The sequence below is a fragment of the Pipistrellus kuhlii genome, unplaced genomic scaffold (assembly GCF_014108245.1).
Source record: "Pipistrellus kuhlii isolate mPipKuh1 unplaced genomic scaffold, mPipKuh1.p scaffold_m20_p_11, whole genome shotgun sequence".
In the NCBI taxonomy this organism is placed as follows: Eukaryota; Metazoa; Chordata; class Mammalia; order Chiroptera; family Vespertilionidae; genus Pipistrellus; species Pipistrellus kuhlii.
The window spans coordinates 50,323,788-50,340,304 of record NW_023425416.1 but is presented as its reverse complement, the minus strand read 5'-3'; the positions used below and the strand labels follow the sequence as shown (position 1 = coordinate 50,340,304).

General features: G+C 61.2%; 1 protein-coding gene across 5 annotated transcripts in view; it reads left to right on the top strand.

The window, feature by feature from the left end:
- Positions 1–2,850: 2,850 nt before the first annotated feature.
- Positions 2,851–16,517, top strand: part of SUMF1 (sulfatase modifying factor 1) — a 31,424-nt gene continuing 17,757 nt past the window's right edge. The window contains exons 1-9 of one of the 5 annotated variants that reach the window (XR_006741177.1): positions 2,851–3,126; positions 4,515–4,688; positions 7,713–7,787; positions 9,629–9,711; positions 11,304–11,426; positions 12,123–12,237; positions 13,172–13,285; positions 14,022–14,081; positions 14,621–15,022. Coding sequence is in view for 4 of the 5 variants with exons in the window: in XM_036432123.2 (XP_036288016.1) it covers positions 2,881–3,126; positions 4,515–4,688; positions 7,713–7,787; positions 9,629–9,711; positions 11,304–11,426; positions 12,123–12,237; positions 13,172–13,285; positions 14,022–14,081; positions 14,621–14,773 (1,143 nt within the window). In the remaining variant the exon portion in view is untranslated. Of the gene's footprint in view, positions 3,127–4,514; positions 4,689–7,712; positions 7,788–9,628; positions 9,712–11,303; positions 11,427–12,122; positions 12,238–13,171; positions 13,286–14,021; positions 14,082–14,620; positions 15,635–16,517 lie in introns of those variants that run through there. The other 4 variants (XM_036432123.2, XM_036432124.2, XM_036432125.2 and 1 more) reach the window with 4 other exon arrangements.

Genomic DNA, 16,517 nt, shown 5'->3' with positions numbered 1-16,517 from the left:
CACAGTGATGCCAACCAGCGATTCTCCCCTTCTTACCGTTACCTCGCTGGCCTCCGTCAAACCCTAGAGTGAAGTAGGTGAGATGGGGAAACTCGGCTCCGAGGAGCTCGGTGACTAGCCCTACAGTCTCCCCCATAGCCCTGGGCCTCCAAGCCCAGCCTTTCCCTCGAACCCCAGACTCTGTCACAGCAGGCCAGGCTGCACAGCGATAGCGTTAACCCTCCAGGAAAGGGTCCCTTCCTCCCTGGGCGCCCAGCCTCCGGTCTCAGACTCCGGGGAGCCCGGGTGACACAGGGACTGGGCGTTCCCTTATAGGGTTGTTTGAAGCCGGAAAGCGTAACAGATCCCTGTACCTTCCAGACGCACACAGGTGCTGATGTGTGTCACGGGCAGCTTCCCTGGCGAATGCACTGCCTTGATGGCAACATCTTGACCGTTCCTTTCCACCAGAGTAAATGGGTCCTAAGGGAATGCTGCCATTGCCTGGCGCCTGGGATGAGTATCTACTCAGTGTGACAGACACATCCTACTGCGCTTCCCTTCACCACCGAGCTTCCTTCCTGAGAAAGTGGGAGTCCTCTCCTCCCTCTTTGCCTGTGGCCTCAAGCGCTGTGAAAGCCAGGATCTAGACGGAACCAGCCCTGTGATTTCTTATGATTATTCCGCCCTCTCTCTCCAGGGGCGCGGGAAGCGCCTTTTCCTGGCTCTGCGTCTCTGGTGGTGCCATTCTGGCTTCTGGTCTTTCTCCCCGATCGCCACGGCTCAGGGACATCAGGAAGAGAACTGGGTGGAAGGTTTGGAGAAGTACAGGTTGTCCTGGAGACGTCCATCACGGCGCTGGGCCCGCCCCCCGCGTTGCTAAGGGAACCAAGCCCCGCCCCGCACAGGTGCGGAGGGGCGGCGCAGAGGAGGTTTGGCGGAAGCAGTCCTTGCCCAGGGTCCAGAGGAAAGGCCAGCTGCCGTCTGGGAACTAGTTAAACTCGTTAGAAATGCAAGTTCTCGGGCCCCGCCCCGGACCCGCTGAATGGCAGGCAGGCTCACCAATCATGGTGCATGCGCAGCCAGTTTTTATTTTTTATTTATTGTTATTATTGTTGTTGTTGTTGTTATTATTATTATTATTATCCTGAACTGCTAATCACAGCTGATTGGAACGGAGAGGACTCAAGTGCAGCTACGCCATAAGCTGCCCGTGGGGGGCTGGGGTGAAAAAGGGGGGGGGGCGGCTGGGCGGGGCTTCCCCGCAGTGACCCCCGCGAGGGAAACGGGTCGGGGTGTCGGCTGCACCTGCAGCGGCCTGAGGCTGCGCCGGAGTGTGCGAGCCCCAGAGGGTCCTGGGCGACCTGGGAACGGGAACTGTGGCCAAGCAGAAGCTGCGAGGCAGAACTACAGAAAAGCCACCGAGCAGACAGCGGGGCAGGCGGGACGCGGGCAGGGAAGGACCACGCGTGCCCTGGGAGCTGGCGGTGCGCCTGCTGTGGCCTCTCGGGTTCGGTTCTGCTCCTGGCTGCGCCCGGCCCCTCTGAAATAGGGCTGTTCCGTTTTCTGCAGCTCCTGTGCTGTGTCCTTCACACGTGTTTCTTCCCGGCATTTTCTTCAAGGATACTCCAGCCTTTTTTCCTGGCGTTTTCAGGGAGGGAGAGAAGACCAAACGATCCGAGCAAGAAAAGGAGAAAAGAAGCAAATGAAAATGAAATGGGAAGTTCCCCCCAAAGTTCCCCTCATTGGCTGCGGCACAGCCTAGCAAAACTAAGAAGCCAGGCTTCCCATCAGGTGGCTTCCAGCAGCAGAGAAGCTGCCCCTCGGGACTTCTCACTTTTGCCGCCTAAATACACAAGGGAAAGTGTCCAATTATTTAAAAAGAAAAACATCGGAATGCTCGTTTTATATATTAAATAGGCTGGTAATTGTGATAGTCATAACCAATATTTTGAGCTATTCCTAGATACCAAGCAATGTTCGACATAGCTCACATTGTAAAGAAGATTTTTAATGTCCTTTCCACAAGGACTAGAATTTCCATCTGTTTTGTTCCCGGCTGCTCCCTCGGTGCCTGAAACTGCTCTGCAACATTCTACTTCAATACACACCTGTTGACCGAATTCAAACGGATCTTCGCAAACCCTTGGGTGGAGATGCTGTTCCACACGTGGCTCAGTCCCTCCTGGCAGGAAGATGGAGCGTCACAGCCTAAATGTCTGCCTGAGCTTCATCCTGCCAGGCAGCGAGCCTCTGCTGGGACCAAGGCCCTGACCTCCAGGGTCGGTCTTACAAATGTCCTGAGCACTGTTATCTGTTCAGATGATGTCTTTTCACAGTCTGAAGGTTTTTATTCTTTCGATCTTCCATTCAGTCATTCAACAAATGTTTACGGAGCACTTCTACGTACCTCGTCTGGTTCTAGGCGTGGAGGATATAGCATTGAATGCTAAAAAAAAACGCTGTACCTGCCCCCAGAGAGAGACAGGAGACCCAGTGCGGTGGCGTTTAAATCTCATTTTTGACCTTGAGCAAGTCTCTGCCTTGCTCTGCGTACCCAATATCACAGGGTGGTTGTGAGGACTAAATGGACTTCCAAAGAGGGAGGTGCTTAGCACGGTGCCTGGCACCTGGCGAGTGCTAACTTAAATTTTTTCAATTTTTTCAGCCAAGAAATAATAACGGGGCGCATAGTCTGTGGAAGGCCAGGAGGATTTTTGTGGGGCTTTGTCATGTTTTTGCATCAGCAGAGCCTAGGAGGTGCGCGGCCAAAACGAGGCGGCCAGAGAGGTGGCGAGCAGATGGAAAAGTCACGTCCCAGGCGCGTCAGCCCGCGGGACCGGCCCCTTTAAGGAGGGCGGGACCACGTGACCCACACAGTCACGTGGCGCGCAGGACAACATGGCTGCGCCCGCGCTGGGGTGGGCCGGTGGGCGCCGCGCCGCGCTCCGGCTGCTGGTCCTGCTGCCGCTGCTCGCGCTGCCGGGCGGGGCGGCGGCGGGCGCGGAGGCCGGGGCGGGCTCGTGCGGCTGCGGCGCCCCCCAGCGGCCCGGGGTCCCCGGCAGCGCGGCCGCCGCGCACCGCTACTCCCGGGAGGCGAACGCGCCGGGCCCGGGTTCTGCCCCGCGGCCTCCCGCGCCTGCCAAGGTGCGCTCCCGACCCCGGCGGCGTGTGCGGTCCCCGGTTCTGCGGACGGGCGGGCGGGGCCCGGGCAGGAGCAGGCGGGGGCGGGGAAAGGTGGCCGCCACACCCACGCCGTCCCTCCCGCTTCTCCGGGTCTGCGCGCAGCTTCGGGGGATTTACTTGGAGGCCAGCTACCCCTCATCCTCCCACCCCCTGTCTCCGGCCCCTCTCCCTGCCTTAGTAAGGAATACCCAGAATTTTAAGTCACGGGGTTGGGGTTGAAGGGCCGGTTCCTCCCTCGTTGTCTGAGGCAATCCGGCCTCCGCGTCCCTGACTTGATCGCCCGCTTGTGGGTCGTCTCTGGCAGGAAGAAATCCGAGGGCCAGGACCTGCTGTCCCGGTGTTCCTGGCCCTGCAGCGCGTGGGCAGGGCAGGGCTTGTCAACAGCAGCTGCCCTCTTGGCCGGGTCACTGCTGATGAGCATTTGGGTTGTTTATCTTTGTTACAAACAGCTGTCATAAACCTCATTGCGGGCAGAGCCTGATTGCAGGAAGTTTGGGAGGGCTTCAGGGTGGGGAATGGATGAGTGGAGGGTCCAGGGCTTAGGAGCAAGGAGTGTGAGGAAGGGTGAGGCCAGACAGGGAGGCCAATGGTGAGGCAGTATCTGGGGTTAGAGGAGGGAGGGGGGCTGGAGGGATGGAAGTTTGGGAGACCCGGCAGGACTGGTGACCTCTGGTGTTGGGGTCCGGGGACGGGAGTAGTCAAGCCTGATTTCTGAAGACAAGTAATAGGACATTTTTGACCCACATGTCATAAATGAACACAGTGCCATGTGCATTGGGACACGCAGGCTTGGAATTGAAGGTGATGGCTAGCAGAGACAGTGAGTGGAAATACAAAGTAGGAACCCATGGTGGTTGACCATGGGAACCAAGGAGTTGCAATTAGGAAGTAATTGGGACAAGGGCATGGGGACGAGGCATGGCCCTTAGGCTCTTTAGATGTTCCATCCCAGCGACTTACGACATTTCCATTGTCACTGGAGGCCCACATTCATTCCGTGGGTTTTTAAAGACATTCCGTCTGGCATTTTTACATTTGCTTTTAACAGTAATTCAAAAGGAACTGGAGGGTGCTAAAGGGTAAAAGCCTACGTATGTGGAAGTGGAATGCTCTCCATGACTCTGCTCTCCAGTCACTGGCAGGCTGGGGCTGAAGCCAGACCCGCTGCCTCGGCAGGCCCTCGCGTTTACCGGTAGAGCTTAACCAAAGAAACCTTTGTTCTAAGGTGTTTGCGTTGTTGTGACCGGTCCTCCCGTTCCTCGGGGTGCTGCACAGTGATTTCCGCCCGTGGGGTTTGCTCCATCCCGGGTGGGTGTTCATTGTGTGCCGGGCCCTCTCCTCCCCTGCAGATGGCCTCCATTCCCGCCGGCGTGTTCACCATGGGCACGGATGACCCTCAGATCAAGCAGGACGGGGAGGCGCCCGCCCGGAGAGTCACCGTGGACGCCTTCTACATGGACGTCTATGAAGTCAGCAACGCGGACTTCGAGAGGTTCGTGAACGCCACCGGCTACCTGACCGAGGTAACGGGTCAGGGCGGGGAGGGACGGCCTGCTCTCCCACCGCTTTTCCTGCGGGCCCGGCTCTGTGCTAAGCACTCTGCATACATAGCATCTAATTTAATTCTAGCAGCTCCGTGCGGCCGGTTAGCTTTTAGGTAGCAAGCCGAGGCTTAGAAAAGTGGCTTGCCCTGATCGCAGGCTGGTTGGTGGGGAGCTGGGGTGCCAGCGTGGCCGGTGTGGCCCAGGGCCTGTGCCCTTTGCTGTTCTGCTGTATCGTCTTAGTGCTTCCATGTGCCCGGCCGTGCCACTGCCCACCGGGCCTTTGGGATAGCAAACTATATGGAAAGCCACGTTTCCCGCTCAGGAAGTTGCAGTTTGGTTGTTTCAGAAACCTGTTTCCCAAGAGACAGGTGCCGAGAGGCAGCGTTGCGTTTTCCTGATTGTAGGCCAGTGCCTGGTGACTCGTAGGCGACCCCGTGGCAGGCAGGGCCGGCCTCCTGCTGTGGCCTCTGGATCAGGAAGCCGGGGCTGAGCCGATGTGTCCTGACCGGAGGAGGGACAGGAAGGCTGTCCCGTGCGGGTTCCTGTGAGCGTCTCCGTTGTGCTGGTCCTCTAAGCTGCTGTTTCCCTGCTCTCTCACCACGGACGCCACCCTCGCCCTCAGTGTGTGGAGTCCCTGTCCTTTTTTTTTTAAATTAAAAACAACTTGAGGCCAAAACCGGTTTGGCTCAATGGATAGAGCGTCGGCTTGGGGACTGAAGGGTCCCGGGTTCGATTTCAGTCAAGGGTATGTACCTTGGTTGCGGGCACATCTCCAGTAGGGGGTGTGCAAGAGGCAGCTGATCGATGACTCTCTCTCATCGATGTTTCTAACTCGCTATCTCTATGCCTTCCTCTCTGTACAAAATCAATAAAATATATTAAAAAAACAACAACAACAACTTGAGAGCGAATGCTGACGGTGAGGCATTCAGCATGGGCTTCGCGCTGTTCTGTTTCTCGGGCTTTCCCTAAAATGGGCAGCGCGCTGTGTCTCTTCGCGCCTGTTTGTGGAGGCAGAGACCCCGCGCTCCCTGTGCCCTGAGGGTGCTCTCGCCAGGTTCATCCGATGAAGTTAGCGGCGACTCTCAGGGACCGAAGCTGAGAGCAGGGGTCTCCATGACGGTGGGAGGCGCAGAGGTTAGGGCAGCCAGGACCTCGGATGGGGACGTTACTCCTGCGTTTTTCCTGCCCTCTCCCTGGGGCCTCGCATTCCCTTCCTTATGGGGCAGACGACCCACCGCAGTGGAAGCGGACCTGTGGTTCTGTCCACACGGAAACCAGACCCTGTCTCAGTGCTGCTGTCACAGACGTCATGTCATTGTTCGCTTTCGTCACCTCCTTAGAAATGATGGCTGTTGTACCTGCCACGAGGTCATATTTAATATATTAATACAGAGCACACGTGTATTCCTATAGCCCAAATTTGATGGAGGTCCTGATAGAACTAGTTTTCTTTGTAATCGGATTGATTTCACTTTATCCACTCAGACACGTCATCCTGAGCAGGGGTCCTGTCAGCTTCACTCTGCCCGAGCGGCCCAGATGCAGGGAGGGGTAAGGACTGGTCTGGACACAGTGCCTCCTGGTTGTGCCACTTCTCCGTTTCTTTGTCCCTCCACTGCGCTTCTCCTGCTGCTCTCGCTTCTTTTCCTGGACGACTCGCCCCCCTTTCTCGGCTCAGGGCCCGTGTTTCCCCCCTTCCGGAGTTTCCTGGCTCCGCGCCGGCCCCCGTTGTGCGTGGCTGGCGGCCTCTCATCCGTGAGTCATCTCGGCTTACATGGCCCTTCGGAGGCCCCTCTGCTCAGCCCGCGGAAGGAACCTTTCTTGCTGCTCTTTGCCTTACAAGGTCAAGTCAAGTTGTCACTGCGTTCTCGCTTTCTTCGTTTGTCTGGGTTTTGTCTGTGCCCCCGTGTAAGCACGATGAGGGGGGGCCCCGCCTCTGATGCTGACCTTGAGCTTGTCCTCAGCCCAAAGCCGGCACTGGCCGGTGTGCCATCGGTGCTGGGGAAGGCTTAGGTTTGCAGGCTCCTGGGAGCGCAGACCCGGGAGGAAGAGTGGGGTTAAGAAAAGGCGGTGAGAAGAGTCCTCCAGGGGAGGGAGTTCGAGGCATCGTAAGGCCTGAAGTGCAGGGACAGGAGGCAGGCAACGTCTCTGAGGACAGGACCGGCCTGGGGTAGAGATGTGAGAGGCGTTACGTGCTTTCCTTCATGGAAGCGATGACCTTGGGAGTCTGTCCCTCTGAACGTGGTGTGTCCCAGAGTGCGGTCTCCTGGACGGAGACCCGGCAGCTGACCTGTTCTCGGGCAGGGTCCTGGCCTCACCCAGACCTCCAGAGCCAGTCTTTGTACCAAGCCGGCCTGGCCTCCTCGAAGGCTGTGGGGCAGTGAGCACAGGGCCGGGCAGGGCCGGGCAGCGGTGTTGGGGGGCAGGAAGCACTGTGTTCCAGGAGGTGAGCAGGAAGAGCGGAAACGGAGGAGGACACCCAGGAGAGCCAGGGCGGGGTGCCTGCAGAGGGTCACGTGCACAGAGCGAGCCGGTAGAGGAGGACCCAGACAGGGGTGGTAACTGCGCATCGTCAATATGGTCCCATCGGTGCTTGGCCTTGTCACACAGTGGACTCCTTTGTGGGTGAGAACGTGTCAGGCGTTGGCACACTGCACGTTCATGCTCTCGGCTGGGTCTGGGAAGGACAGGACAGGGCTTGGTGTGAAATCCCACAGGAAAAGGGGCCAGTATGTCGTAAACCGTCTGAAATGCTTGGGGTGGGCTTTTCGTCACCAGGAGCAATTACTTCCCACAGCCAGTGTCCCCTGCGACTGTGCATCAGCCGCAGAGCCTGAGGGATGGTCTCAGTGACAGTCACCTGCGGGCAGGAAGCCAGGTGCTTCAGGCCGTTTCCGTCTCCCCTGGGAAGTCAGGCGAGACCTCCGTGTCCTGGGCCAGAGACACGGCACGTGTGGCCACGTGACCACAGCCCTCCCGGTCCTGTCCCTTCTCCCGCAGGCTGAGAAGTTCGGCGACTCCTTCGTCTTCGAAGGCCTGCTGAGCGAGCAGGTGAAGGCCGGCATCCAGCAGGCAGTGAGTACCCGGCGGCTCCCGAATGTCAGTGTCACCGCCGTGGCCCCGGCTGTCCGGCTGCCCGGCTGTCGCGGTGAGCAGCGCTGCTCTGAGCCCGGCGCACAGGGGCCTCCCAGCCCTTGGCCTTGGGGCGCCCTGGGGCTCAGCCTGCGGCTCAGCCTGCTTGTGGCCGCCATCTGTCGGGACTGTGCTTTGCAGTCTCTAGGGATGGACGTGAGCGTGAGTCCCTCTGGGTTAGGGTTTGCTCTCTGGCTGAACGCGGTTTGTTGTAGAGGTGCCCACGGTCTGCCAGGGCCGTGCTGTGCTGAGAACCGGGCACAGAGGTCCCTCCCTGACCTCAGCCTCAGAGTCCAGGGGCACAGCAATGGAGACCCGGAGCCCAGCATATTGTATTCCTTTCACCTGATTTATGAACATTTCATGTCAAATAGTTAGAAACAAAACGGATAGCACATGCACCCTCTGTTTAAAGAGATTCAGAGGAATAACAGTGTCCCATGGCGCCATGGTGACAGCTGAGAGTCTCAGCGGGGACACCGCAGGCAGGCGCTGGGCGGGGGCGGTGAGGACGGGGCCGGGAAGGGAGCGGGTCGGCTCTCAGGGAGGCCTCGGGGGAGGAGGCCCTGGAGGAGGGAGCCTTGCAGGCGGGCAGGGATGCGTTGGGATCACCTGAGGCCAAGCACCTGGCAGGGCCGGCCTGCCTGCCCCCAGCTCAGACCAGACCTTTGCCGTGTGTGGTCAGCTCGGCTTGCCCTGGGCCGTCCACCCGAAATGCCCTCTGTCTCAAGTGCCAGACTAAGGCTCCTTTACCTGCTGGCTCTGATGGCTCCCGGGCCTGCCTCTCCGGAGTTTATCTCCCTGAGTGATGTGGGTGTTGGTCCAAGTGCCCGCCCTTCGCCAGATCTGCCTGGGACGGGGCGCTGTGCCCTCAGGCCCCGAGGGAGCCTTGTCAGGCGTGCAGGCCGGGGACCCTCTGTCAGAGCACGTGGTGTTGGAAGCTGCTGGCTCCGACCTGGCGTGACCCGTCCAGGTGGGGAGCGCACCGGGGGTGGGGTGAGGCAGGGTCGCTGAGCTGCTCGGAGGCCCGGGCCGGCTGATGGATGAGATAAGCAGGGGGCCCGTTCCAGGCCGTGTCTTGTGTCTGCTTTGAAAAGAGCAGTTGTCGCCTGACCTGGGCGTCCGTGTGTGGCGTCTGCCCAGGAAGCAGGAAGCGCGATAGCCCTGGAGGCGAGGGCCCAATGGGACGGGATAACCTGCCGAGACCCCGAGGCGCAGATCTGAGCCCTGTTCGCGTGTCCTCGGGTGCCCTCTCCGGTCCGGGCCTCCAAGTCTGACTTGGGTGAGGAAAACACATGGGCCCGACACTGCTCCCTCCAGACCTCAGCGAGGGCCCACCGGGAGCCGGTGGTGCCCAGGGCACGGCGCTCTCAGAAAACCTGTGCACCAGCCGCCATCTAGCGTGGGTGGGCCTTCCCACCTGGCCGCCACCTTCCCCTTCCGAAGAGGCTGTGGCCGGATGGAACACGGGCCAGGCCGAGTCTCTCCCCACAGGAGGGCCCCGGTCAGAGGCTCTGTAAGGTTGGGTTTGTCCAGGAGAGGTCAGCGGGGGGAGGGCCGGAAGCCATGGCAGCCTCAGGAGCGGGCGCGTCGTCATGATGTCTGGGGGCTGCGGCGGGCAGTGCTGGCCCTGCGTTGCGGTGCGGTGTGAGCCGCTCCTCCTGGTGGAGATGCGCTCACGCCGAGTCTGTTCTCGTATCCCGGGGAAGTGCGTGTTTGGACGGAGCCCGTGGGCCCAGCCGTTTCTGTGGCCGCGCTGCTCACTGGCTCCTCTTTGCTTTGAGGTGGCGGCGGCTCCCTGGTGGTCACCTGTGAAAGGCGCCAGCTGGCGGCACCCGGAGGGGCCCGACTCCACCATCCTGCACAGGTGAGGCCGCTCCCCCCATGACGGGTTCAGTCCCGGCAGCGCCCGCGGCCGCGAGCGGTGTGGTGCTCATCGGCTGGGGTAGGCGGGGACTCGGATGTTCTCGGGGACGAAGCGGCAGGAAATGGCATGTTCTGAGAGGACCCGGACCCTGCACCTGCCTCCCTCACCGTCCTGCAGAAGGCGCCCCTCAGACCAGCCAGCCCCCGCCCCACGGCAGGTCTGTGTCCACGGCTCCTCCCTGAGGGTGGTGGGAGCACCGTGTGCGGAGGAGCGGTGTCCAGCCAGGTGGCCGCTGTGCACGCTCAGGCCTTGGCTCAGGGCTCCTGTCACCGCCTCCCTCCCCCACCCCTCCCCGTCCGGGGCTGACACACTTTGAAGCCACCAGCTGACTGAGACTCCGCGAGCAGAGCAGCCGCACGTCTGGGGGCTCGGAGGTAATTATCTCCGCAAAATAGGGCAGCGCTGAGCCCGGGGCAGCTCGGGGCCCAAGGACACTGCTCCCTGGCCCACTTCTGGGCGGGACGCTGCCTGTTTCTGACCACGTTCCTGGTGACTGCCTCATGGCTGAGGGCCTACGTGCCAGGAGGCCTTCGGAGGCCGGGGTAGCAGCCTCCACAGGGGACAGCTGGGAGCACAAGTCACCAGGACCTGGCTCTCAGGGTGACTGCCCGCTGAGCTCCCACAGCATCTGTCTTGAACTTAACGGCAGAAGAAAGAGCTGAGGGAGAAGGAAACCCAGAAGGCATCTCTTTTATTTAAAAAAATCCCTTTATTGGTTTCAGAGGGAGAGAGAGAAAGAAAAGCACCAGTGATGAGAGAGAATCATGGACCGGCTGCCTCCTGCACGCCCCCATTGGGGTTCGAGCCCACAGCCCTGGCCTGTGCCCTGACCGGGAATCGAACCGTGACCTCCTGGTTCCTAGGTCAACGCTCAACCCCTGAGCCATGCCGGCAGGTGAAAAGCGCATCTCTTACCGGTTCCAGGTGCAGTGACTGCACTAATGGGCACTCGGCAAGCTTTTGTTGGGAGAATGGGGCCGGGGTGTGCTCCTGCAGGGAGTGAGAGAGGTGCAGGAATGGACTAGGAGGGCGCGGGCCACTCAGACAGCGCCCAGGGGATGTCCGTCCCTGTCTTCTCAGACTGCCCTCGGCCCTCTGCACCTAGAAAATGTAAGGACTGGACTCCTGAGGGGCAGGCAGCTGCTGCCCGCAGCAGACAGGGAGCAGGTGTGGGGGCTGGGGGCCCAGTGCCCAGGATGGGCTGTGGGAGGGGCGGTGGGGGCGGAGCTAAGACTGTGGGCCCACAGAGTCCCGGCCAATCCCGCAGGGGCCTGGGTGCGGACCCTCAGACCTGCTGCCCACAGGATTGCTGCAGAGGATGGAACGACTGGGCCTCATGCAAGCCCGAAAAATGAAGAAATGATTGTACTTCTAGGAGGAATTGCATCCTCTGGGAGCTGGGGACTCAGAGCCCTGTGGGGTTGGGGGGGGACTAGCTTGGGGACCAGGACGGCGTCCGTGTCGGGAGCAGGGGACTGGGCTTTGGAAGCTGCTCCGTGCCTGCGTTCACTCCCTCTCGCTCCCGCCCCCAGGCCGGACCACCCGGTGCTGCACGTCTCCTGGAACGACGCGGCGGCCTACTGCGCGTGGGCCGGGAAGCGCCTGCCCACCGAGGCCGAGTGGGAGTACAGCTGCCGCGGGGGCCTGCAGGACAGGTACGGCCCGCCGTGCCCGGCAGGCGCCGCCGCTTCGATCGGGGCCTGGTCTGGGTGGAGAGCCGCTCCACACCGGCTCCCGTCCTGGGCTTGCCTCGCTGTGACATGCCCAGTGGTCAGCAGCATGGGCGGGCGGCTCCTGCGTGCTTGGTGCCCGCGGCCAGGCTGGGGTGGCACAGGCCTCCCAGGCTCGGGGCGGCCGCCAGCGTTTTCCTACTCCGGCTTCTCCGGAAGCAGCCGAGAGCCGGGAAACTGGCTGTGGGAAAGGCTCCTAGAGGCGCGAGGCCGCTCTAACGCGTGCGGCCACAGCGCGGGCGCTGCCCTGGGGCCCAGCCTGGGTCGCCTCCCGGCCTTCTGCAGGTTCCTGAGGTCCAGGGGCTTCCAGGGAGCCCCAGGCAGACAGGTGTGGGGCCTGGACGAGTACTAGCTGTGTGGAAGTTAACAAAACCCTGAGTAGGAGCTTTGCTTATTTTTACACATTGAGGATTTAAAATCCCGTCGCTCACTCAGAGCACGTGAACGGTGTTCCCTTTCCCTGCTTCCCAGCTGGCACGCGGCCAGCTGAGGCCTGGGGGGCACTGACGCCGTGGCCGGCTGACGCCGTGGGTCTGACTGACGCCCGTGGCCGGCTGATGCTGTGGGTCGGACTGACGCCCGTGGCCGGGCTGACGGCTGACGCCTGCCTCTCTCCCACAGACTCTTCCCCTGGGGCAACAAGCTGCAGCCGAGGGGCCAGCACTATGCCAACCTCTGGCAGGGCGAGTTTCCCGTGGCCAACACCGGCGAGGACGGCTTCCGAGGCACCGCGCCCGTGAGTAGCCAGGCTTCGGACGCGGCGGCAGCTCCGGGGACCAGAGACGGGGGACGGGGGACCACCTCGCTCCTCTCTGCCCCACGTGCCACCCCACGTCCAGCCACTGTGCCCACAGCGAATGCCAGAGTCTGCCCGGCAGTGTTTATAACACGTTTCCTGTCTGATCGGGGATAGTTGCTGTAGAAACGCGGGGAAAACAAGAGGAGCATGAGGGAGAAAATTCCCCGTCGGCCCTTTTGGCATGTGGTGCATCCCGCCCGTTTCGGCTCGAGGCGCTGAGGACGGTGGTCAGTGGCGCTGGCTGCGGGGAAAGCTGGCGTGGGTACTCGGTGCCGGGACACTGTGTGGCCAGCACGGCTCAGCCCTGAGGACAGGCTGCCATTGGGTGTCCTGGGGTGGCTCTCTCTGCTTCTGCAGATACGGTCTGACTGTGATCGGTACTGGCTCCCCGTTAGGAAGGCTGTGCTGGCGGCCCTCCAGGGCGCCATTATAAACTCTCCTCTGGCTTCTGCACCCCCCGGGGAGCGCACGCCGCTGGAAAACAGCTTTTCTTTTTATTTGCCTGCTGGCCACATTGTATGTGCCTGCTGGATAAAAATCAGTGTTCAGGCTTGGAACTTGCAGCTCCTAGTGCGTTTCTGCTCACAGAGATTTCTTTTTTGTTTGTTTTTATTGATTTCAGAGAGGAAGGGAGAGGAGAGAGAGATGGAAACATCAATGGTGAGAGAGAATCATTGATCGGCTCCCTCCTGCACGCCTTATACTGGGGAGGAGCCTGCAACCCAGGCCTGTGCCCTTGATCAGAATCGAACCTGGGACCCTTCCGTCCGCAGGCCGACACTCTGTCCGCTGGGCCACACCAGCGAGGGGACACACACAGGTCTCTAAGCGAGGTGAGTACAGGACCGCGGTTTCCCTTGTGTATCCTCAGGTCGATGCCTTTCCTCCCAACGGCTACGGCCTGTACAATATCGTGGGGAACGCGTGGGAGTGGACGGCAGACTGGTGGACTGTGCACCATTCCGCTGAGGAGGCACTTAACCCAGTGAGTTCATCCCCAGGCCCGGCCGCCGCGGGCCCCCGTGGTTCTGAGGGGGTCTGTGCTCTCGCGTTAGTCCCGGGGTTTCCCCAGGGCGGGGGGCGGGGGGGGGGGCGGGGCGCTCCGTCCGTCTCTGATCTCACCTGGCTGCATGTGTGCCCGGGAGCCTCCTAGGAAACAGGAGGTCAAGGTCAGGGTACTTGCCCAGGCTGTGGGCTTGGTCCCCAGTAGGGGGCGTGCAGGAGGCAGCCAGTCAATGATTCTGTCTTATCATTGATGTTTCTATCTCTCTTTCTCTCTTACTCTCTGAAACCAATAAGAGTATATTTAAAAAAATAAATACTTAAATAAATAAGTAAATTAAAAAGCAAGTTCCTTCCTGGTCAGCAAAGGGTTTATTAGGGTTGCACGGTAGGCTGTGAAGACCTCATTCAGAGAGGCCGCCCCTGGGAGAGCAGGCAGTTAGGGTGCAGGTGACTGCAGATCAGGGGGAGGGGGGTCACGGGGGTGATGTTGGGGTGACATGGGGTGTCACTGCAGCGTCCCAGTCATCAAGGCAACACGTGCTGAGGGTTGAGAGGCGGCTGGGCCTCCTGGAATTGGAGGGGGGTTTGGGGGTGCAGGGGTGCAGGCACAAGGCCCTGGCCGGAGTGCACGTGGGTGTAGGCCGCCCCCGGAGCTGAACGGCCTCCGTCCAGCCAGAGGCAGTGGCTCCCTGGTCTCAGGAGCTCTCTCTCCGCAGAAGGGGCCGCCCTCTGGGAAGGACCGGGTGAAGAAAGGCGGCTCCTACATGTGCCATAAGGTGAGTCAGGCCCGAGCCCGGTGGGGTGTCTGGCCGGTGCACACGTCCATGTGCACTCACTTCTCCCTCTGCAGTCTTACTGCTACAGGCACCGCCCTCCCCTCTCCCCCCTGCAGTCCTACTGCTACAGGCACCGCCCTCCCCTCTCCCCCCCCTGCAGTCCTACTGCTACAGGCACCGCCCTCCCCTCTCCCCCCCTGCAGTCCTACTGCTACAGGCACCGCCCTCCCCTCTCCCCCCCTGCAGTCCTACTGCTACAGGCACCGCCCTCCCCTCTCCCCCCCTGCAGTCCTACTGCTACAGGCACCGCCCTCCCCTCTCCCCCCTGCAGTCCTGCTACAGGCACCCCCCTTCCCTCTCCCCCCCTGCAGTCCTACTGCTACAGGCACCGCCCTCCCCTCTCCCCCCTGCAGTCCTACTGCTACAGGCACCGCCCTCCCCTCTCCCCCTGCAGTCTTACTGCTACAGGCACCGCCCTTCCCTCTCCCCCCCTGCAGTCCTACTGCTACAGGCACCGCCCTCCCCTCTCCCCCCTGCAGTCCTACTGCTACAGGCACCGCCCTCCCCTCTCCCCCCTGCAGTCCTACTGCTACAGGTACCGCTGTGCGGCCCGGAGCCAGAACACCCCCGACAGCTCCGCCTCCAACCTGGGATTCCGCTGCGCCGCCGACCACCTGCCCGTCACCAGCTGAGGCCACGCCGAGCCCAGGCCCAGGAGAAGGCGTGTCCGACCCCCCGCTCGGCCTCCCTGGGCAGGAGGGCCCCGTGTACAGACCCCGGGGCGGGGCGGGGCGGGCCCGCCAGCTGCCAAAGGAACTGCCTGTGAGACCAAATCACTGGCCTGCTCTGCACGTGGCCGTCGGTGCTGGTTGGGGACCATTGCCATGTTTCCCTTTGGGGCTTTTATAGGGGGAGGGAGCCCGGAGCGAGGCTGCGGGGCTGTGCTCTCCCTGGCGCTTCTGGGTTAGACCCCGGTCTGCAGTGACCGTCGGCCAGGGAGGGGTGCTGGGCCTCAGGCTTCACGGTTCCACACGTCAGGTGGAGTGATTTCAAAGCATGTGTGACGGGTCATTTCTGAGCTGCTCCCACGTGTGACCTGTGTATCCTAATCATGTGACGTGAGAGTTCTCTTAGGCTTTTGGGGTGGGGGGGGGCGCGCTGAGCCTTACAGTCACTTGCACTTTGGTTTTCAAGGACAAGGGCGTCGCTCATGCTTTATGGCGACTCCCATGGCCGTGGCCGTGGCCGTGGGTGTGAGGCCAGCCTCCGGGCGCGCAGGCAGCCTGCGGTGACTCTGAGCTTTAGCTTTAACGTTAAGTGCCTTTGGTTCAGGGGGGCAGTCACAGCCCAGCCCCCTCCCCAAAGCTCCTGTGGGTGTGGGCGCGTGCCAAACGGAGAAGCCTGTGAGCCCAGACGCAGGGGCGGAGGCGAGCGGGGACTGCCCTCAGGCCCGAGTGGGGAGGGAGCAGGGCGCTGGCTGCGGGGCCGATGCCTGAACCAGCGTCAGTGGAATAAACTGTGTGCCGAGTCCGCCTCACACCCACATCCTTTCTGCTCCTCGCGCTTTCTTTACAGAGATGAGGGGCAGGGCCGGGCTTGTGTGCTGGATGCCGTCCCTGCCCAGCTGCTCACCCCCGGTGCGGGCCGCCGTGGGAATTCGTCCCACAGCAGGCCATCTCGCCGGGGCCTCGGAGGAGGCGCCTCCGGGGCTGCCTGGGCTGGGGCCTGGGACCCGCACCGGCAGCGACGCTTGCCGGTCAGGACCCACCGGGCCCATGCAGACCCCTGATGGTCCTCCCCTCCCTTTCCTCACTCGATTGCTGCTCCTCTTTTAAAATAGACCTTTATTGGTTTTAGAGAGGAAAGGAGAGGGAGAGACGCACATCCATGATGAGAGAGAATCATGGATCGGCTGCCTCCTGCACGCCTCACACCGGGGGTCCAGCCTGCAAGCCAGTTGCCCTGACTGGGAATCAAAACGTGATCTCCTGGTCCATGGGTCACACCAGCCCCTGAGCCACACCAGCCCCGGGCTGGATCGCTACGTTGTGTCCTACAGCCCTGCGTCCGCTCCTCCCTGCTCCTCCCCCTGCCTGAGCTGTAAGTCTGCGGATACAATGTTTCCCCACAAACTTTCACCAAGTCTGGCTCCTTCCAAGCAAAACAAACAGCGCCTTTGCTTAATTGAAAACTAATGTGGGGAGTAAGGTGGTTCTCTAAGCCTCCGCTTGCCAAGCGCCGTTCTGACTGGTTCTGTCCCACCTGCTTGTTTGCGCCTGGCTATATCCTGCGGCGTCTATTTTGGGTCTCTCCTTGCACAGTACTGCTCTATAGCATAAATATTTGGGGGGCGTTTGGCTTAGTCTTTAGAATCTCGTCTTTAGCGATTCCGCTCATGTAAGCATTTAAGACAAGATCCTAGCTAGCCCTTCTCCC